The sequence below is a fragment of the Centruroides vittatus genome, unplaced genomic scaffold (assembly GCF_030686945.1).
Source record: "Centruroides vittatus isolate TY-2023 unplaced genomic scaffold, ASM3068694v2 contig_484, whole genome shotgun sequence".
In the NCBI taxonomy this organism is placed as follows: domain Eukaryota; kingdom Metazoa; phylum Arthropoda; class Arachnida; order Scorpiones; family Buthidae; genus Centruroides; species Centruroides vittatus.
The window spans coordinates 2,418,272-2,435,680 of record NW_027122274.1 but is presented as its reverse complement, the minus strand read 5'-3'; the positions used below and the strand labels follow the sequence as shown (position 1 = coordinate 2,435,680).

Sequence of the window (17,409 nt, the reverse complement as noted above, 5' to 3'; positions counted from 1 at the left end):
AGTTAGGCTGCCATGTCTTATTGAAGTGGAGCGTCAGCAAAGCTTCTATGAGGCTTACAGAATTGTGTTCGTTCTCAAAATCCATTTGATAGTTTTTGATTAAACTTTGCCTTTTCCATTAATTGTGATGAAGAACCCAAAAATGCAATAAAAAATGAGGGTTTATGATTTCATTTTCAAGATATAAGATCGTTTCACAAGCGTGTGCGACAAAACAATATTGCATGAATTCTGTGACTTTGTTGTGTGATGATTCACAGTTGCTAGCATGTCTTGTATGGGCTTATAGAATCGAGTTTGTTCTCAAAATTTAATGAATTAATTTTGATAAAACTTTGCCATTTTTTGTTAATTGAGATGAGGAATCCATATTCCTCATCTCAATTAACAAAATTGAGATGAGGAATATGGACCCTCATTACATTCTTTTAACAAAATTGAGATTAGGACCTGCATTACATTCATGAAAAGAAAATGTAAAGCAGAAAGAAATGTAATGCAGGTCTATTTAAATGTAAAAAATCCTACAACAAAACACTTAGCTTTCCTGAATTTAACCTGAACCTAGAATTTAAAATTCTAGTGGCACTATTTGTTATTATATTTCATTAAAAAACTGTTCACATTTTTAAATATTATAAAATGGCAAAAAGCTTAATTTTGAGGATACGAATTTGTTGTATAAAAAATTGTAAATGCTAATATCAAGTAAAATGATCATTAAGTCTGACCCTACTGGAGATATGACACATGACCACCCTCTGTCTCACCACCCCATTCACCTTAAACCCCAAAATTTAATAGCATGAATCTTTCTAATATACAATCCTTCCTGCAAAATTTCAGAATTTTCAAAAGCACAGGAGTTATTTAGCTTCAAAGAAGGTAAACATAATGGTGCCACATGCAAACACACATTAATGTCCATACATACAGAAAAAACTCTGAATGTTTTTGCATTTCTCGACATTTCAAGGTACCCTAAGTCCAAAAATGCAAGTCTTGCAGGGGATAATTTTTTGACTAATAGCTATACTTTTTTTCTGTTATTTATAACAGAGCCAGGAAAGTAAAAATAGGAGTCCATGATTTCGTTTTCTATATACAAAGGTATTACAATGACAATGTCCATGCTCTCTGATGTGACAAGCACACCTAATGGAATTTGGGCCTAGAGATCAAAATAAAAATAGTATTACGCATGCATAATGGAAAATAGGCTTGAAAACAAACAAAAAACAAAGCAATTGCCATTGATTGCTTTGTTTTTTGATCACCTCTGTACCTGGCCAGTGCAAGGATCATGTCTCCTGTGGTTTGTAGGATAGCCTCTTTTGTGGTGGTAAGTGCAAAGTTCACCTGGTTCTTGTCAGGTACTATACAAGAATTGTCTCTTCTATATCTAACAGATACAGGGATTGCTTCTTTCCTTCTGACTGTACTTCAATTCTATTGTGATTCGACATAGTTGCACGATGTCCTAGTTAAATTTAACAATTACAAATAAATATAGTTATAAATATTCTGCAAGAAAAGATGACTCAGTGTGTGGGAACTCAGACTTACAACTCCTGCTTATCATGCAAATGCATTTTTAGTTACTCTTTCCAGACCTCTGTCCAATCTTTGCTTTCAGACTAATTAATGTTATATCTAAGTTAGTTAATTAATTATAAGTCAGTCATGGCACTGACTGTGACTGGGAACAACTTACACGTACAGCCCATCATGGGTGCAATGAGATTTACAAAATGTTTAGCTGTTTTTTTTTATACATAAAAACAAACTATGAATATTGATTTACAAATGCATGTGACTTATCATAAGTGATTAAAATTTTTTAAAGGAAAAAAGGGTACTAAGTTTTAAAATGAATTTAGATTTGAAAAAAGTTGTAATCACAAATTTAAAAATAAAATTCACTCTAGAAGTGATTTTTGACTGTTTGGACTCCTTTCTTTCTTTTACATTTTTGGGTTGTCAGCCTTAGCTTTGGTGAGACTTTTCTTGACTAACTTTTGTTACCCTTTTGGCTTCAGTTTACTTGGAATTTTCTTACCTTTAGTCAGGTTTAGCTTTAGGAACCTGTTTCTTGGGTACTGCTTTCTGAACAGATTTGCTCTCTCTCTTCTTTCCATATTTTACTATGACTTTAAAGGATCCACTCACTTTATCTTTAGTTAGAAAGAGAGAACCATCTATCATGGCTGTTGAAGTGTTTACAGATGAAAGGTACTAATTTCTTGTAGTCAACTTTACACATTATTTTATGTCGATGCGATGTACTTCACATCCTGATGGCTTCAGAGAACCTCTGTGATATTTCAACTAAGTGATGGTTATGTTGACCATTTGTGATATTTTGGATGATTGGGCTTAATTTTTGTCTTTTGTTGAAGGGTTTTTTCTGAAGAAAGGTGCCAGTTTCAGTTGAGGTATCTTTAATTTTGAATGATTTAAATTTATTGTGAATGTATATTTACATTTATTAATATTTGTATAGGCATGGAGAATCATGGGCTCTAAGTCGCCCAGTTGGCACTATAAGTGACCAATATGATTTTATCTTAATTAGTTAATTAATTAGTCTAGAAGTGAAGATCAGATGATGTCCAGGTAAATCAACTTATAACACGTCTGCATGATAAGAAGGGGTTGCAGGTTCAAGTCCTGCTTCAATGTAATTTTTTTTTTTCAGAATATTCTAAAATTAAATTAAATTTATTCATTTATAATTATTAAATGTAATAAGAGATGGTGGCATAACCATGTACTGTACCTCCTACCAAATTAATTATTTAGTCTTAATAGTCTTATATAGGAATCTGGCTGTTTGCTATTTGAAGAATATTTTATAATTATTGAATTATATTTACCAGATGCTATATATCCTCAAAATTAATATTATATTAATAATAAAAATACAATTTTTGTTTTTTTGATTATGATAATTTTTATTGTACAATTACAAGTGAGTTAGCTTTTTATTCTTTCTTATCAAAAAAATTAAGAATTTAATTTTATTCATTTTAAAATTCTGTTCTGTTCATCCTTCAAATTTTAATTATTCAAAATATTTTTTTATGATGTAATGATCATGTTAACATACATAAATAAAACCTGTATTTTCTAATTTGAACTTAAATACAACAAATTTGGTTATTTGGATTAACATTAGTTAATACAAATATTCATTTTATAATTCATTCACATACTAGGCCTATATATAATAATTGTATAATATAATATATTCATAAAAATTAGTTAAGAATAGGAATGTTGGCTTTTTAACTTTGTATGTTCTATAGGTACATAAACACACATTATTTAATTTTAAGTAATTTTTATAAATTATTAAGTTTTGCTTAATTAAATTTTTATTTTTGTACATTGCAAAATTGCATTAAAGTTGATTTTATTTTTAAAATTTGTATAAATAATTTGCTAATGAAATGAGTTAAAAATTAATAAGTTATTGTATAAAATTATATTTAGTATAACTGGGGATAATAAATTATTTGTAATATTATGTGATTTGTTATTTTGTGCAATGTTTGTATTTATTTATAAAAATATCTATTTCAGAATTTAATGTATGTTTAGAAAGGAATATAAGCAATAATATGTACAGTACCATTGAATGTTATGCTTATTAAATTAACATCAAAATATTTAAAGTTAATGCAATATATTTACTTTTATAAATAGGAGCATAAATTATTATTTATACTGTGGAATTAAATTATTAGCTTTGTTTAAATAAGACTAAATTAAGATAAAGCATATTTAATTATTTTTTATTTTAAAATATACTTTGTAAATATTTCATTGAGATTATTTTTTATTTTTAGGCAATAATGTTACAGTTAGTTACAGCTGTTGGTGCTTTATCTGGAACTATCTGTAGTCTTCTTGCAAATGGAGTAGGAGACACTGCTACAACATGGATATTACCTTTTACTGCAGGAGGATTTATTTATATTGCTACTGTTTCTGTGATTCCAGAACTATTAGAAGATACTAAATTTTGGCAGTCGGTAAAAGAGGTAGTTGCATTGTTATTGGGAGTAATAATGATGATTTTAATAGCTGAGTTCGAATAAATAAAATGTTATTTTTATTGTTATTTTATTTCATCTAATTGTGATGAACATATGAATATTGAACAAAATTTTTCCATGTATGAGACCATTGTGCAGCAAAATAAATTATAATTTGTTTTATTTCAATATAATATGTAATAAAAATAATTTTTTTTATGATTGTAAGTTCAAAATTATTGTATTGAAAAGGTCATTTAAAAATCTATAAAATCATGCTGCTCTCTCAATGTTTTAAAATTATTTGAAAAAGTTTGAATTATGAATTGTTGTTATAAATTAGAAATGTCATATTTAAATTTACTATTTTATTATATCATAATAAAAGATTTCATTTTTAACTTATATAAGGATATAAACATTTATTTTTATTTTCAGATATTAATAAACATAATTTTTATGAGAATATTTTTTTGGTTGCTTTTATTAATTGTAATATCTACATTATAGTTTGAAATAAAGAAAATTTAACTTTTGTACTTATAATGATTATATAAAGTATACAATTTATTTTAAAATTTATATTATTAATTATTTGTAAAAGAAATCTAAAATTTTAATTTCATTAAAGGAAGTCTTTACTTAAATTTTTATCCTGTATTTGCTGCAAATTCCTAATTGCTGAAAACATTGTCTTTCAGAAATTAAACACATTCAATATATTTAAATTTTATTTTTCTTCTGTGTATTCTTTCTGTATTTCATTTCGCAATTTTTTTTTTCTTTATTTTCTGTCGTTAGAATTTGGTGAGTGATTTTATGGAGAGAGTAATTTCTTGTTATTTATTCCTGAATTGATGATAAATTTTTACTTTAAAAAAATTGTATATTTTTTTTGCACATGACAGTTTAATATGTTAAAATTATATTGTAATTTTGTTTTCAACTTTAAAATTTTTGCAAAATTTGTCTTTAAAATTATCATTTTTATTTTTAAAATTTTAATTGAAAATTTAAATTAAATATTTGATTTAAAAAAATAAAATATAAAAAATTTTTTAATGTACATTTTCCAATATTTTATTTAAATTTAGTAAGATTTAAGGAAAGGAAATTAGTCATCTGATTTCAAATATTTATCCCATATAAAAATCTCAATAAATGCTTTGTTTTCTATATTGTCGTCTTATATATTGGAAGCAAGAATAACAATATTTTTATTAGTTTTTGTGATTATTTTATGAAGAAACAATTTATTCTTATCAAGCAGTGGATTATTATTTGATTGTATTCTAATTAAGTGCTAAAATAACATTACTGTGAAGCACTGTTAACTTTTTAATGAAGCAAGTTCATGTGAACCTTTTGGTATATTTGATGTGATATATTTTCAAATCGAATCACATAGATATATTTCTAATGTAAAGATCTTGCAAAGTCTACTATTCAAAAATTAAAACAGAATATTTTATTTGTTATGCTGAATATTAATTTAGATAGATGTAAGAGTCCTTAATACAGAAATAACATTTTATTACTACATAATTAAGAATATGGTATATATACACAACTCACTTCCAAGGCAGTTAATAACATCAATCAAAAATAACTAGAATAATTTTGAAACTTTTATAAAAATAAAAGTGTTAACAATAAAATCATTGAAACAATGAATAAATTTTCTTTATTTTTTAAATAATTTACAGTAAATGTGGAAATTTTATAAAATGTTCTATGACTATTAAATTTTAATTTTTTTTTTTTTTTTTTTTTGTGTTTTGAATTTATTAAAGAAAAGTTTGATGGTTAAAAAATTTAGAAAATTTACATGCTCTTGTTTTATGTATAAAATACAACCGATTAACTTATTACAACTGATGTTTTATTCTATTTCTGTATGGTTTAATAAATATTGAATTAAACTGTATTAGGTTACATATATAATTTAATTAAGTATTTTGCAAATCAAAGAATATATAATCATTTAAATTGTTTTTAAACTTAATATAAATTACATTCAAATAATACTGTGTTCATAATTTGTTTATTAAAAAGTTAATCAGTTGTATTATTTTATTAATTTTTTTTTTTTAAAATTCTGAAGATGCCAAAATGTAAAAAAGTTTATAAATATTCATTAAAATTTTATATTTGAATTCACAGTAAGAGAACTTTTACTACTAAAAATATTTCAATAGTAGTAGGAATTTTGTTATTAATTTCAAATATATTTGGTTAAAATAATTTTTAAAAATATTTAAAATATATATATATATTTTGTATGAATGAAAAACTTTACTTAATAATTAATTATGAGATTATATTTATGGTATGTCTTCAATAAGAATTTTGTATAAAAATGAATTTTAAAAGCTGTTAATTACCATGACTTACTGAGGGAAAAAAATCTGTTTTATTAAATGAAATTACTACAATAATTGTTTATAAAACTAATAATTTAAAGTTCTAAAATTCTTTCTTATATTAGAAGAATTTTTGAAATCTTTGATATTAAGTTATAAGGAAATTATAAGAATTTTAATTGGGATACAGTTTTTATTGAATTTTCTTTGTTGTTAAAATATTTGTAAGGGTTTTTAATCAATTATTTGGTTTAGAATATTTAATTACCAAGAAGAACCACACAAATTATATGTAAAATTTGTTAAAAAAATAAATATTATCAAGAATTATGTTTTGATATATTTTTTATACGTTTTTATTGGTGAAAGAATTTTTTTTAAATAGTAATATGAAACAATGAATAATAATAAATCTTATATTTTCATTAAATTATTTTTTTTTAAATATATATTGGATAACTCGGAAAAATTTTAAAGAAATTTTTAAATAATGAACGATAGTGATAAAAAAAAAGATTATAAATTTCGCGATTACAAAGGAAAAATTAGCAAAAGCCGGTAGACCCAGATGTGGCATTACGATGCTAATTTATTTAGCGAATGCGCAACTTGTCGGCTAGATACATGAATAATTCATTTAATTAATTATTCAGAATTAAAGAACCGGATTTCACATCTTCATAGAGAAGAGAGCGACTGATCGAGGGACGAAGCGATTATCATAAATTGAACAAATGGAGGGCGTGTCCCCTTTAGGCTTCCAGTCGATTAACGAAATTCTATTTGACTGGGGAACATCTGCTCTTTCGATTTTCAGCTAATTTGCAGGGTAATTGGCTGTCCCACCTTTTCTAACTCCTTATAGTAGAACTGACTCGGCCTCTTTGAGTAGCAAATTCGATCCCCTCCTCCACCTTCGGCTCTTTGAGAATCTCCCTCCCTCCGGCTCATCCGCAACTTCTATGTCATTATTTAGCGTCTTATCAATAAATTCGGGAATTATTTGGACTTCTTTATTTAAAATTTACAATCACAATATTAAAAAGTCAAACTAATCTTTAAAAAACTTGAGTTAAAAAAAAATATATTTAGAGACCCTGCTTAAATTTTAAAAAGGTATAAATTTAGGTGCTAACTAAAGAATATTTTAAGAAATTAGAATTATATTAGCTAATATCCTAATTAACAAAACGGAAATAAGTCGTTAAATATTTGTACTCCATAATTTTTGCAAAAGGTTGAAAACTATTGAAATGTTTAAGCATTGGTTGCCGTTCGCTAGCTACATAACATTTGAAAAACGCTCTCCCATTGGTCTGTTTTAATAGCACGTGACGACGGGAGCTTTTTCGTTAAACTACAAGTTCGGCTAAGGAAGATGACCATTGGTTAAATGGGAAATGGAGTTACAAAATATTTGCAGGGAAGACGATATAAAGGAGTCAATAAATGGTTTGCATGAGACCAAGATGGCCACGGTAGCTGATTGCAAATGAAAATGTTAAAAAAGTCACAATCCGTGCATAATAGCGCTTTTAGCGTGGTGACTCCCGATACTCTTGGTGCGGTAAGATTTTTTTTTTTCTTTTTTTAATTTTTGAAAACTTTTTCAACTTAAATGTGCGTTGATGCGTTAAGAATTCTTTTTGTCGCAGGAACTGCCGGGAGTCTTTTCTGTACTCCTATGTCATTTTTAACTTCGGAATCTCTCCAGAGTAATTTTTGGTACTGCTGTGCAGCCGGACAAGCCATTTCCAGACCCATTATCCCCACTCCGAGTTCTGCGTTCTCCTATTATTACAGTTCCAGTATATATGGTAAGTATTATTTTATAAACAATTTTTTTTTCTCTTCATATATTTTTCTTGTTGTTCTTAGAAAATGACGGAAACTCTCTCTTATCCGAAATAATTCCTGAAAATAACGAAAAAGATCGCCAGACATTTATTTATTCTTGCATGAAATGCGATAAGACATTCGGAACTCCTCATGGTTTAGAGGTCCACACCCGACGCTCTCATTTGGGAAAAAGGCCGTTTTGTTGCGAAGTTTGCCATAAAAGCTTTGGTCATCCCTTGAGCCTAACGCAGCATAGAACTTTGCATACTTCTACTAGAAATTTTCAATGTCATCAATGTGGAAAATGCTTTAAAAGATCTTCAACTCTTTCTACCCATCTACTGATTCATTCCGATACTAGACCATATCCGTGTCAATATTGCGGCAAGAGATTTCATCAGAAATCTGACATGAAAAAGCATACTTATATTCATACAGGTGAGTTTATTACTATTGTGTTTACCCATACGTGCTATATTTATATTTACATATTATACTGCTTTTCTATATATATTAGCTCTATATGTCTAATGGTTAAAAATAATGTTTTATGCTAGCATCGTAAAAATAAATTCAAAAACCTTAAAATATCGTTTATAATCATAAATTTTAGGATTTATACGATAATACAGCCAGACAACTGTGAAGGTTTTGAGTTTAGGAATTTAAATTGCATGTACTTTTGAGTAGGCCTAATTTTATATTTCAGCTTTGGTTTAATTTATAAAATATAATCTTTTATATTATTCGGTTTTTAGATAATAATTGTCATTTAAGATATTTGAAACGGATAATAATGTACAAAAATTTATTTTCGCTGGTCAGATTATACATTAAAGATGATGTCGGATAGAGAGAATACAGATTTGATTTGAAAGGGAAACGACCAGGTGTTTGAATTGGCCCAACAGTTGTCTGACCTAAAGGACTCATACGTGTTTCTTTATCTGGGAAAGACGATTTTGTTCTATTCACCGAGCCCAGATTGATCCCATTGGCCATATCGGGCCACCGGTCGGAAATTTAATTCCTTTATCTCTACAAATTGCCGAGAAAATTGTATTAGGAGGCAATATTTTTCTCACCGGGAGTGTTGTGGACGTTAAATATCAATGTCGTCATCCGACCTGCCGGCTAACGACTGATCCCATCTGACGTGATCTTCATTCCAATCCTCACATTCTATTTTGATGGAAAAATACGCAACTGATCCATTAAAGAAAGTAATTATTGGCAACTTGCAGATCGATGTTGCTGTCCTCGTGAGAAATATCAAACATTTTTTTACAATTTAAAACGAAATTTTAATCTTAAAAAACCCGAAAAATGTAATAATATTTATACTGTATATTTGTTTCCATCCAGTCTGATCGAATTACGAAAATGATTCCCATTCTTCTAATTTTGTTTTCTTTTTTTTACTGTAAGATGCAAGTTTAATTTTGAAAACGTTGTTCAAGTCGTTTTCAGAATTAATTATGCCTGTCTATATTCAGGACCGTATGGGGCCCGGGGATAGAGGCTCCTTTTTGCCTTTTTTTTTTTTTTTTCTTTGTTATTGTTGTTGAACAAATGAAATACGAAGAATATTTCTTTATTAATAAATGCACTCTTAAAGATTTTATTTTTTATTAGTAAAAATAACATAAATTTATAAGGTTAATAATTACTACTGGCCCCAGTGGCGCGTTACAGCTTTATGAAGTTCCTAGGCAAATTTGAATTAGGAGGCCCCATATACAGTGTTGACTTCAAACATTTTTCATCGGAGGAATTTTTGGAAGAATTGCCCTCCCGGTATCTTTGTTCGTTTTTTAACACGATCTCTAGCAGGTTAAGTTCTGCGCTGAGGCCAGTGCACCCAGTACCAAACCGGCTATGTAGAGCCCAACTTTAAATTTTGATATTCTTACTATAGTAATAAGTTTATAAAAGATTGGTTTGGGGCCCCTATTGATGGAGGCCCCAGGCAATTGCCTTTTTTCCCATAGGATAACGGCATAGAATTTTGACTCGCCTCTAAGTTTTCTCTGGGCCAGAGGAAAAATCCTCAGCTTATCCTCTTGACGGCTCTATTTGTATTCAATAGATAACTGTTATAAATAAGTTAGGGAAACGTTTATATAACTTTCACAGAATTATAATTATTTTTTTATGAACCTACGGCATATATAGGACAACATACGGTAAATATTGAATAACAAATTTCACGCAGATGTTAAAGCTGTTTTAAAACCTCTTTTATGATTTAGGAATCGAACATAATTATAAACTTAATTTAATAATACAAAATGTAAATTCGTAATATAATATATATTTTATTTAGCTTAGTAAGAATTCTTCTAAATATCCGTTTGAAATTATAGTATACATTAATTATGTCTTCATTTAATAGTTTTATACTTTATTTTTAGTTTTTAATAGAAAAGAATTTCTACGAAACAATGTTTATTTTCCGGCAATAACGTAAATGAATAAAGAGTTTAAATTTTAGAATTTTTACTCTAAATTTGTAGAAAGCTTATTTATGTTTATTCTAAATTGAACAAATTTAAAATCTGAGAAACATCTCAAAGTTTGAAGGAACATAATTTTTCTGTTCTACATTTGTAAAAAATTTGCCAGAAAATTTCTTTCGATCGTTTGAAAATCGTAATTATGTTAAATTTAATAAATTAATTTCTTTAATATAACCGAGAAGAATAATTCTCTTATTTTTGCAGAATAGATTTATGTGTTTTATTTTTTTTTAAATTTTGCAATATTTTTTAATTGATATTTTTATTTTTGTTCAATCTTTTTTTCAAAGGAATTAGTTATAACCAGGAAAGTCGCACAAACCTTCTAAACTTTAAAGACTTGTAGATAAAATTATTCAATTCTTACGTAAAATTCCGATAAAATATTTTAAATTTTAGTTATTATTCTTATTTTTTTTAAATATTTCTATGAAATGAAAATATATTGAGCTCAGTAGCGTAACCAAGAAGAAACCAATGGGCCATGCACCCTTTACCTTTATAAAGGAACGAAAAACTAAATAAGTAATAAATATATAAGTATAGGAAAAAGATATATAAGTGCATTTGTCATATTCAAATATATATACACACACAATATCTAAGTTTACATAGCGCTAGTGGTACAGCGGTGAATGTAAGTTTGCACGTTATAATTCGGGCTTTCCTAATATCGCTCTAGTTATGCTAGTGATTAAGAAGTTGATCTTTGGATAGCGTAGTACATTTTATATTATTGCATGATTTATAGTCTGTTGTATTCGCTTTCATATTCATTTTTTATAATCCAATAAATTGTTTCACGAATATTTCCTTCGTTAGTCTTGCTTTTCCTAAGAATATAAGTAAGAGAATTTGCAGTTTCGAAATAATTTAACTTTGATAATTTACAAATTTTTCTCTTATCACATAAACAAAACGTGTATGCCGCCATTTGAGATATATTTTTAAATATATTTATAATTATTTATTTTTATAATTTTCCTCATGCATTTTCTACAGTACTATTTCAAAAATCCAATTATCGTGTTTAGATTCATTAGCAATCTGTTTAATACATCACCCTTAGATGAATCGTTGGGTGATTCCCAAAACTCAAACATTCCCATAGATGGATTTTATAAAGCTGAGCTTTATAAAATCCATCCACCAATCTATGCACTGCTTGCGATTATAATAATAAAAATGTATAATGATATTTCTTTCTTCGAAAATATACAGGCCAATGTCCCGCTGGAAAGTTTATCTGAATTACTAATAACATCAATGGGTTTAATTTTATAAATTATTAATTTATTTCTGTTGGTTTAAACATGTTTTATAAACGTTTAAATTACGTTGGGTTATTCTACATTCGAATATACTTTTTCTTGAATCTTAGAAAATTAAACATTAAGGGGTTTTTTTCTTTTTTTGTAAAATAAAACCTGAAGTGTAATCAAGGAGGAACCCAAGCCCTTTATCTCTGTAAATAAATTAATTAATAAAAAATCAAATAAGTATAGGGAAAAGATTTTATTGTGGCAAACGCACTTATACTCGTATTGTACAGTACATGTACATACAATATCTAAGTTTCATCATTCACAGCGGTAGTGGTACCGGGGTGAATGTAGGTTTGCACGTTCTAATTCGGGCCTACCCAATATCCAGTAGTGGCGTAGCGAACATAACTGGCGCCCGGGGCACGACACTTTATTGGCGCCCCCCTTCCCTTCGCCAGAAACACATATAGTTTGTTTGGAGGCCATTTGGGAGCCCCTCTGCGAGTGGCGCCCGGGGCCACTCGCAGAGGGGCATACCCTTACACCTCCTCGCTACGCCACTGCCAATATCTGTTCTGGTTACGCTACTGCTTCGAATATTACGTTGGCATAACAATCATAAAACATCTCCGACCCCTGCATTAGAGTTCAAAAATTTATCTACTGTATTTATCTAGACACTTTCTTAATCTAGTCTTTAAAATAAACCAAATAATGGTTTACGGATTAAAAGAAATTTTCTAAAAATTAAGATATAATTTTATTTAAATTTTTAATCAATTGCTTATATGACTTTTCGTTTAATTTCTTTCCAATTCTTATTTGTCTTTTTTTCAGACATCTTTATAACAATTTGTATATTAAGTTTAGAAAATATAAAGCATAAATTAAACATTTCGAGTTATTTATACTTAGTTTAAACTATTAATAACAAATTATAATATCTCAAGCATTTACAACGGAGAGATTTTTTGTTTATACATCATGCACAACAGAAATTATAAAAACTTATAAATTATATTTCTATAACTTGTTTTATATACAAGTTTGTACAGTACATAGTATATACACAACTATATCCATTATTACATCCGTTTATGTCTTTACTATAGTTTTTTTTTAAATTTTTATTAGAAATAAGTGCACCACTCCTATCGGCGTATAACACTAAGGATACATAAACCAAAATAAATGATACAAAGTAAACATAAAATTAGTATTCGGCTTTTAGTGAAAACTAAAATGTAAAAAACTAAAAATTAGAAATTATAGTCTTTTCTTCCATATTTTTTGAACGTAATTGTAAAAAGCATCAAACAGTGGCTTCTGAACAAGCTTATCCAGTGGACATGGCCACCTGAAACCATGTAAAGATTTCTAATTTCAGAATAAGTCTATCTTGATCGTAAATTGGACAATGATAGATCATACGGTCGACGGTGTCAAGGTTTACTGTAGAGCAAAAGCAAAAGGCAGTTTCTGCCCAGTTATACATCGCCAGATAGCTTCGAAAATTACCATGCTCATTAAGTAGTTGAGCAGTAGCAAATGTTAAATTTCTAAGTGGTGATGAGAATCTGCAATCAACACTAGGAAAATAAAGTCTTGTTATTCTATCAGTTTTACTGCTCAACCATTGTTGGTTCCACTTCTACATAGCGTTGTCATGAATATAATTTTTAAGGCTGCTACGTGAGAGAGGGATGAGAGTATAGTCCAAGTCAGTGTCCTTTGCAGCTGACTTAGCCTCAAAGTCAATTTGTTCATTTCCTAGTATGCCAGTATGGCCAGAAACAAAAATAAAAGTTATTTTATTAACATGATTTTTAATATGGTGCTGGATATATGTGATTTTGTTGCTATTTCAATTGGGATTTAATAGGGCTTTTAGGACAGACTGAAAGTCACTGTAAATGTTGATAGAAAGAGTTTTGTTAGGTAGTGAAGTGGCCCGCTGAACAGCTTGGTAGACAGAATCTTCTTCAGCTTGATGGAGGTATGTGGGGGGTATCTGTACCTTTTAACATAATTTGGGCAAAATATGTCAGTTTGCAGGAACATACAGATACTTGAGCCAACGTCTTTACTGTAGTAACATGTAATGTTTATATAATGCATAATAATATATTTACATCATTAAAATAATACAGTAGAATTGCTTCTTGAAAATAATCTAATTATATATATCCTTTCATTTCAGAAAGGATGTTTACAATTAGATTATTTACAATAAAAGCGTTTTGAATAGGTTACTTTCTTAATACTAGAAATGTTAATTGTACGGTACACTTACATACATTAAAGCAATAATTTGTATAAAACATTTAATGTATACAATTGAAACGATATACCTAAATAAAATTCGAATTTTTGAATTTTTATATTATTTTACACATTAATTGCATGAAGTTTAATGAAAAAATAATCGATTTAAAGATGGGTAGTAAAGATAAAAAAGAATTAAAATATATACAATCGAACCTCCATAAACGGCCACCTCTAAACGGCAACCACACCATTTTTTCAGAAACGTTGAACAGAAATGCATACAAAACGAACATTTTGTGACATCGTCACATTGCCAGGCTGCGATTTTTATTCATATTTTTAATTTATTTAAAATATATGCTTTCACCTCAAATTATTAATAGTACTGCAGTGGCTTTCCCCTGTACATTATACTTTAATGTTAGCAATGAAATCGTGCCGGTCTATCTAACTCCTTTCAGTAGAAATTTTTGAATTGAAATAATGTGACTTCCTATTTGCATTGGACGTTCATATATAGTTATAGGTCATATTGCCACATTTGCTCTTAAATTTCATTTGTCTAACACAGTTTTCGGGATTAAGGAAAGACAGACACACGGACGACAGTCGGAATTTATAGGACTACAATTTTTTTTTTTCAAATTACAGTTCAATAAACTTCAAACAATGGCCACTCTCAACAACAGTCATTTTTTATGTTCCCGTCAGTGGCCGTTGTTCAGTGTCTCACTGTACATATAAAATATAGCCTATATATAGGCTATATATATAATCATAATCTGTCTTTTTAATCCTGCAATGATTTGTCTTTTTATTATTATATGCCAAATGTTTATTAATGTTAGTATAATTACACTTTTAAGAGACTCCTCCCTATAAAAATAAACTTTCTTGCGTCCTCTGTGCTTTTCTTAGTACAATACTGAACTATAATTTTCTTAGGCTGTATTTTAGTATAATAAAACTAAGATTTTCTTAGTATATAATGTGTAAAATAGCACACAAAGTTATTTACTGTTAAATGAAATAAAATTTTGATGATGTAATAACTAACCGCAATGATAACTTCCATGTTTATTTAATTAATATTATTGCATTGAAACTACCGGATAGAATATCGAGTATTTGATGGAGTTATACTCAAAAATAAGTTAATGATGATAATTTCTTCGCTTTGCAGTTTGAAAACCACTAACCTACGCAATAGAATTATTAAAAATGTTTCCTTGAAATAAACAAAAATACTTGTCTTTTAGTCTAAATGTTTAAAATAGTGCTTTGGTAATATACCATAAAATTTAAGGAATTTTATAAAACTCTAAGAAAAGATGCGCCCCTTGCGGATCTTTCTTTTAACAAATGAAATATGTAAAACGATTCTTTATTAATTGAAAGCAGTCTTAAAGATTTTATTTTCTTTTAGTAAAAATGATAATAATTGTATAAGAGTAGGACAATTAAGTTTTCTCCAGGAAAAAAATCCCCAAACCCCCTTTTCGACGGCCGTAGGACTATAAATTATTTGAATAATTCAATTCTTTATCCTAGTTCTGAAGTTCTTGTTAACTCATTAAGATCACTTAACGAGTTAAACAAGAACTTTTAGCGAAATATAAATTAGCAACGTGTTTTTATGGCGTTTTATTGCGTCTCTTTGGCTCTAACGAATAAAATTTGGCTATTGGCTTCCGAAGATTGGCTATCCAATAATCGATTGGATAAAACCACTGAATACTGCTCGTGATCCTGATGAAAGAGTGGAATTTTCCGGGTTTTTTTCATCTGTCTAACATGTAAGTAGGGGCAGGCTTTCCATAAAAAGTCCTTTCAGGAGGCATCCCTATTGGTAGATTGCCCATATGTTGCGTTGCTTTTTGTCATCAATTCATTTTATTCCCAGGATAAAGTTAGTTGTCAATGTAAGTAAATCGTTAAAAAGTTATTTTATATGATTAAGTACTATTATACATTTTTGTCCTTAATATATTGTCTCAAAATTTCAATGTCATGCTTTTATATTACAGATATTAGTATTTTTAAGGCGTTCGAGATAATATTTTTGTGTGTTCAAATTTAAACATTTACGTTCGTTTTCACGGCTGAATGCAAACAAATGAGGATAAATTTATTGATATATAGTGGATAGAAGACTAGCAGAATATTGTTGCAAAGCTATTTCTAATAATTGATACAAATACTATAAATTTATTACACCTATTCAATATAATTAAAATAAGAATACATTTTTACTTTGTTATTTATTACAGTACTAAAAATTTATTGTCAGTTAAAGAATTTTATTTAATAATTAAAAAATTATTATATATTTTAATTAAAAGTTATATTTCTACACTTCATTTATATAAAAATTTGTTTTTAATAAAGTTTTGATTATTAAAATAGTCAGTGATGGATTTCTGGGAAACCCTTTTACATTGTTTTACATCATTATAAAGTAATAATGTCTAGTCTTAACTGTAAAAGCTATATATATATATAAATGAGGATGTTTGTTTGTTGTGTTTGTTTGTTTGTTTCTCATGCACGCCTAGGTCGTTCGAGCAATTGCTACGAAACTCGGCAATTACGCTCTTATACTTCCAACTTAGATTATGTCGTATATCCCATCTCAAATTATTGATCGGATTTTATAAATCAATTCATTTTTATTTACATTCGATTTTATGAGTTACACGTAGCTCCATCTATTGGCAAAAAAGCTAACAACAATTAACTAAATATAATTCTTACAAAAAAGAATATAATTTTAAAAAATATATATTATATTCACTTAATTACTGCGACAATGATATAGCGCGAAATAGACGCGCCATTACGCCATTAGTACGACAGGTAGCACATAGTATTTGCCTGCATGGTGTGGTAATGTTTTGTCGTGTACACATTATACTTTTCCTGTTAGCAATAGAGTCGTGCCGGTTATGTATCTAACTCCGTTTACGGAAAATTTTTTAATTGAAATAACGTGATTTGTGGTGTAAACCGGAAGTTTTCGTATATAGTTAATCTGGTCGTCCTACTCTTAAACTTTCCATATCTGGTCTCGACTTTCACCTGTCTAACTCCGTTCTCAAGATTAACAGTTCACAAT

The 17,409-nt window shown here is 28.3% G+C and overlaps 2 protein-coding genes across 2 annotated transcripts in view; both read left to right on the top strand.

Annotated features, from left to right (window-relative positions):
* LOC136978020 (zinc transporter Slc39a7-like) overlaps positions 1 to 5,786 on the top strand; it is a 31,419-nt gene extending 25,633 nt beyond the window's left edge. The window contains exon 3 of the mRNA XM_067273661.1: positions 3,852 to 5,786. Coding sequence (XP_067129762.1) covers positions 3,852 to 4,103 — 252 coding nt within the window. The 3' untranslated portion in view covers positions 4,104 to 5,786. The remainder of the gene's footprint in view (positions 1 to 3,851) is intronic.
* A 1,962-nt stretch (positions 5,787 to 7,748) lies between these two features.
* LOC136978033 (zinc finger protein Gfi-1b-like) overlaps positions 7,749 to 17,409 on the top strand; it is a 44,881-nt gene continuing 35,220 nt past the window's right edge. The window contains exons 1-3 of the mRNA XM_067273679.1: positions 7,749 to 7,970; positions 8,059 to 8,220; positions 8,282 to 8,680. Of these exons, the coding sequence (XP_067129780.1) occupies positions 8,088 to 8,220; positions 8,282 to 8,680 (532 nt within the window). The 5' untranslated portion in view covers positions 7,749 to 7,970; positions 8,059 to 8,087. The remainder of the gene's footprint in view (positions 7,971 to 8,058; positions 8,221 to 8,281; positions 8,681 to 17,409) is intronic.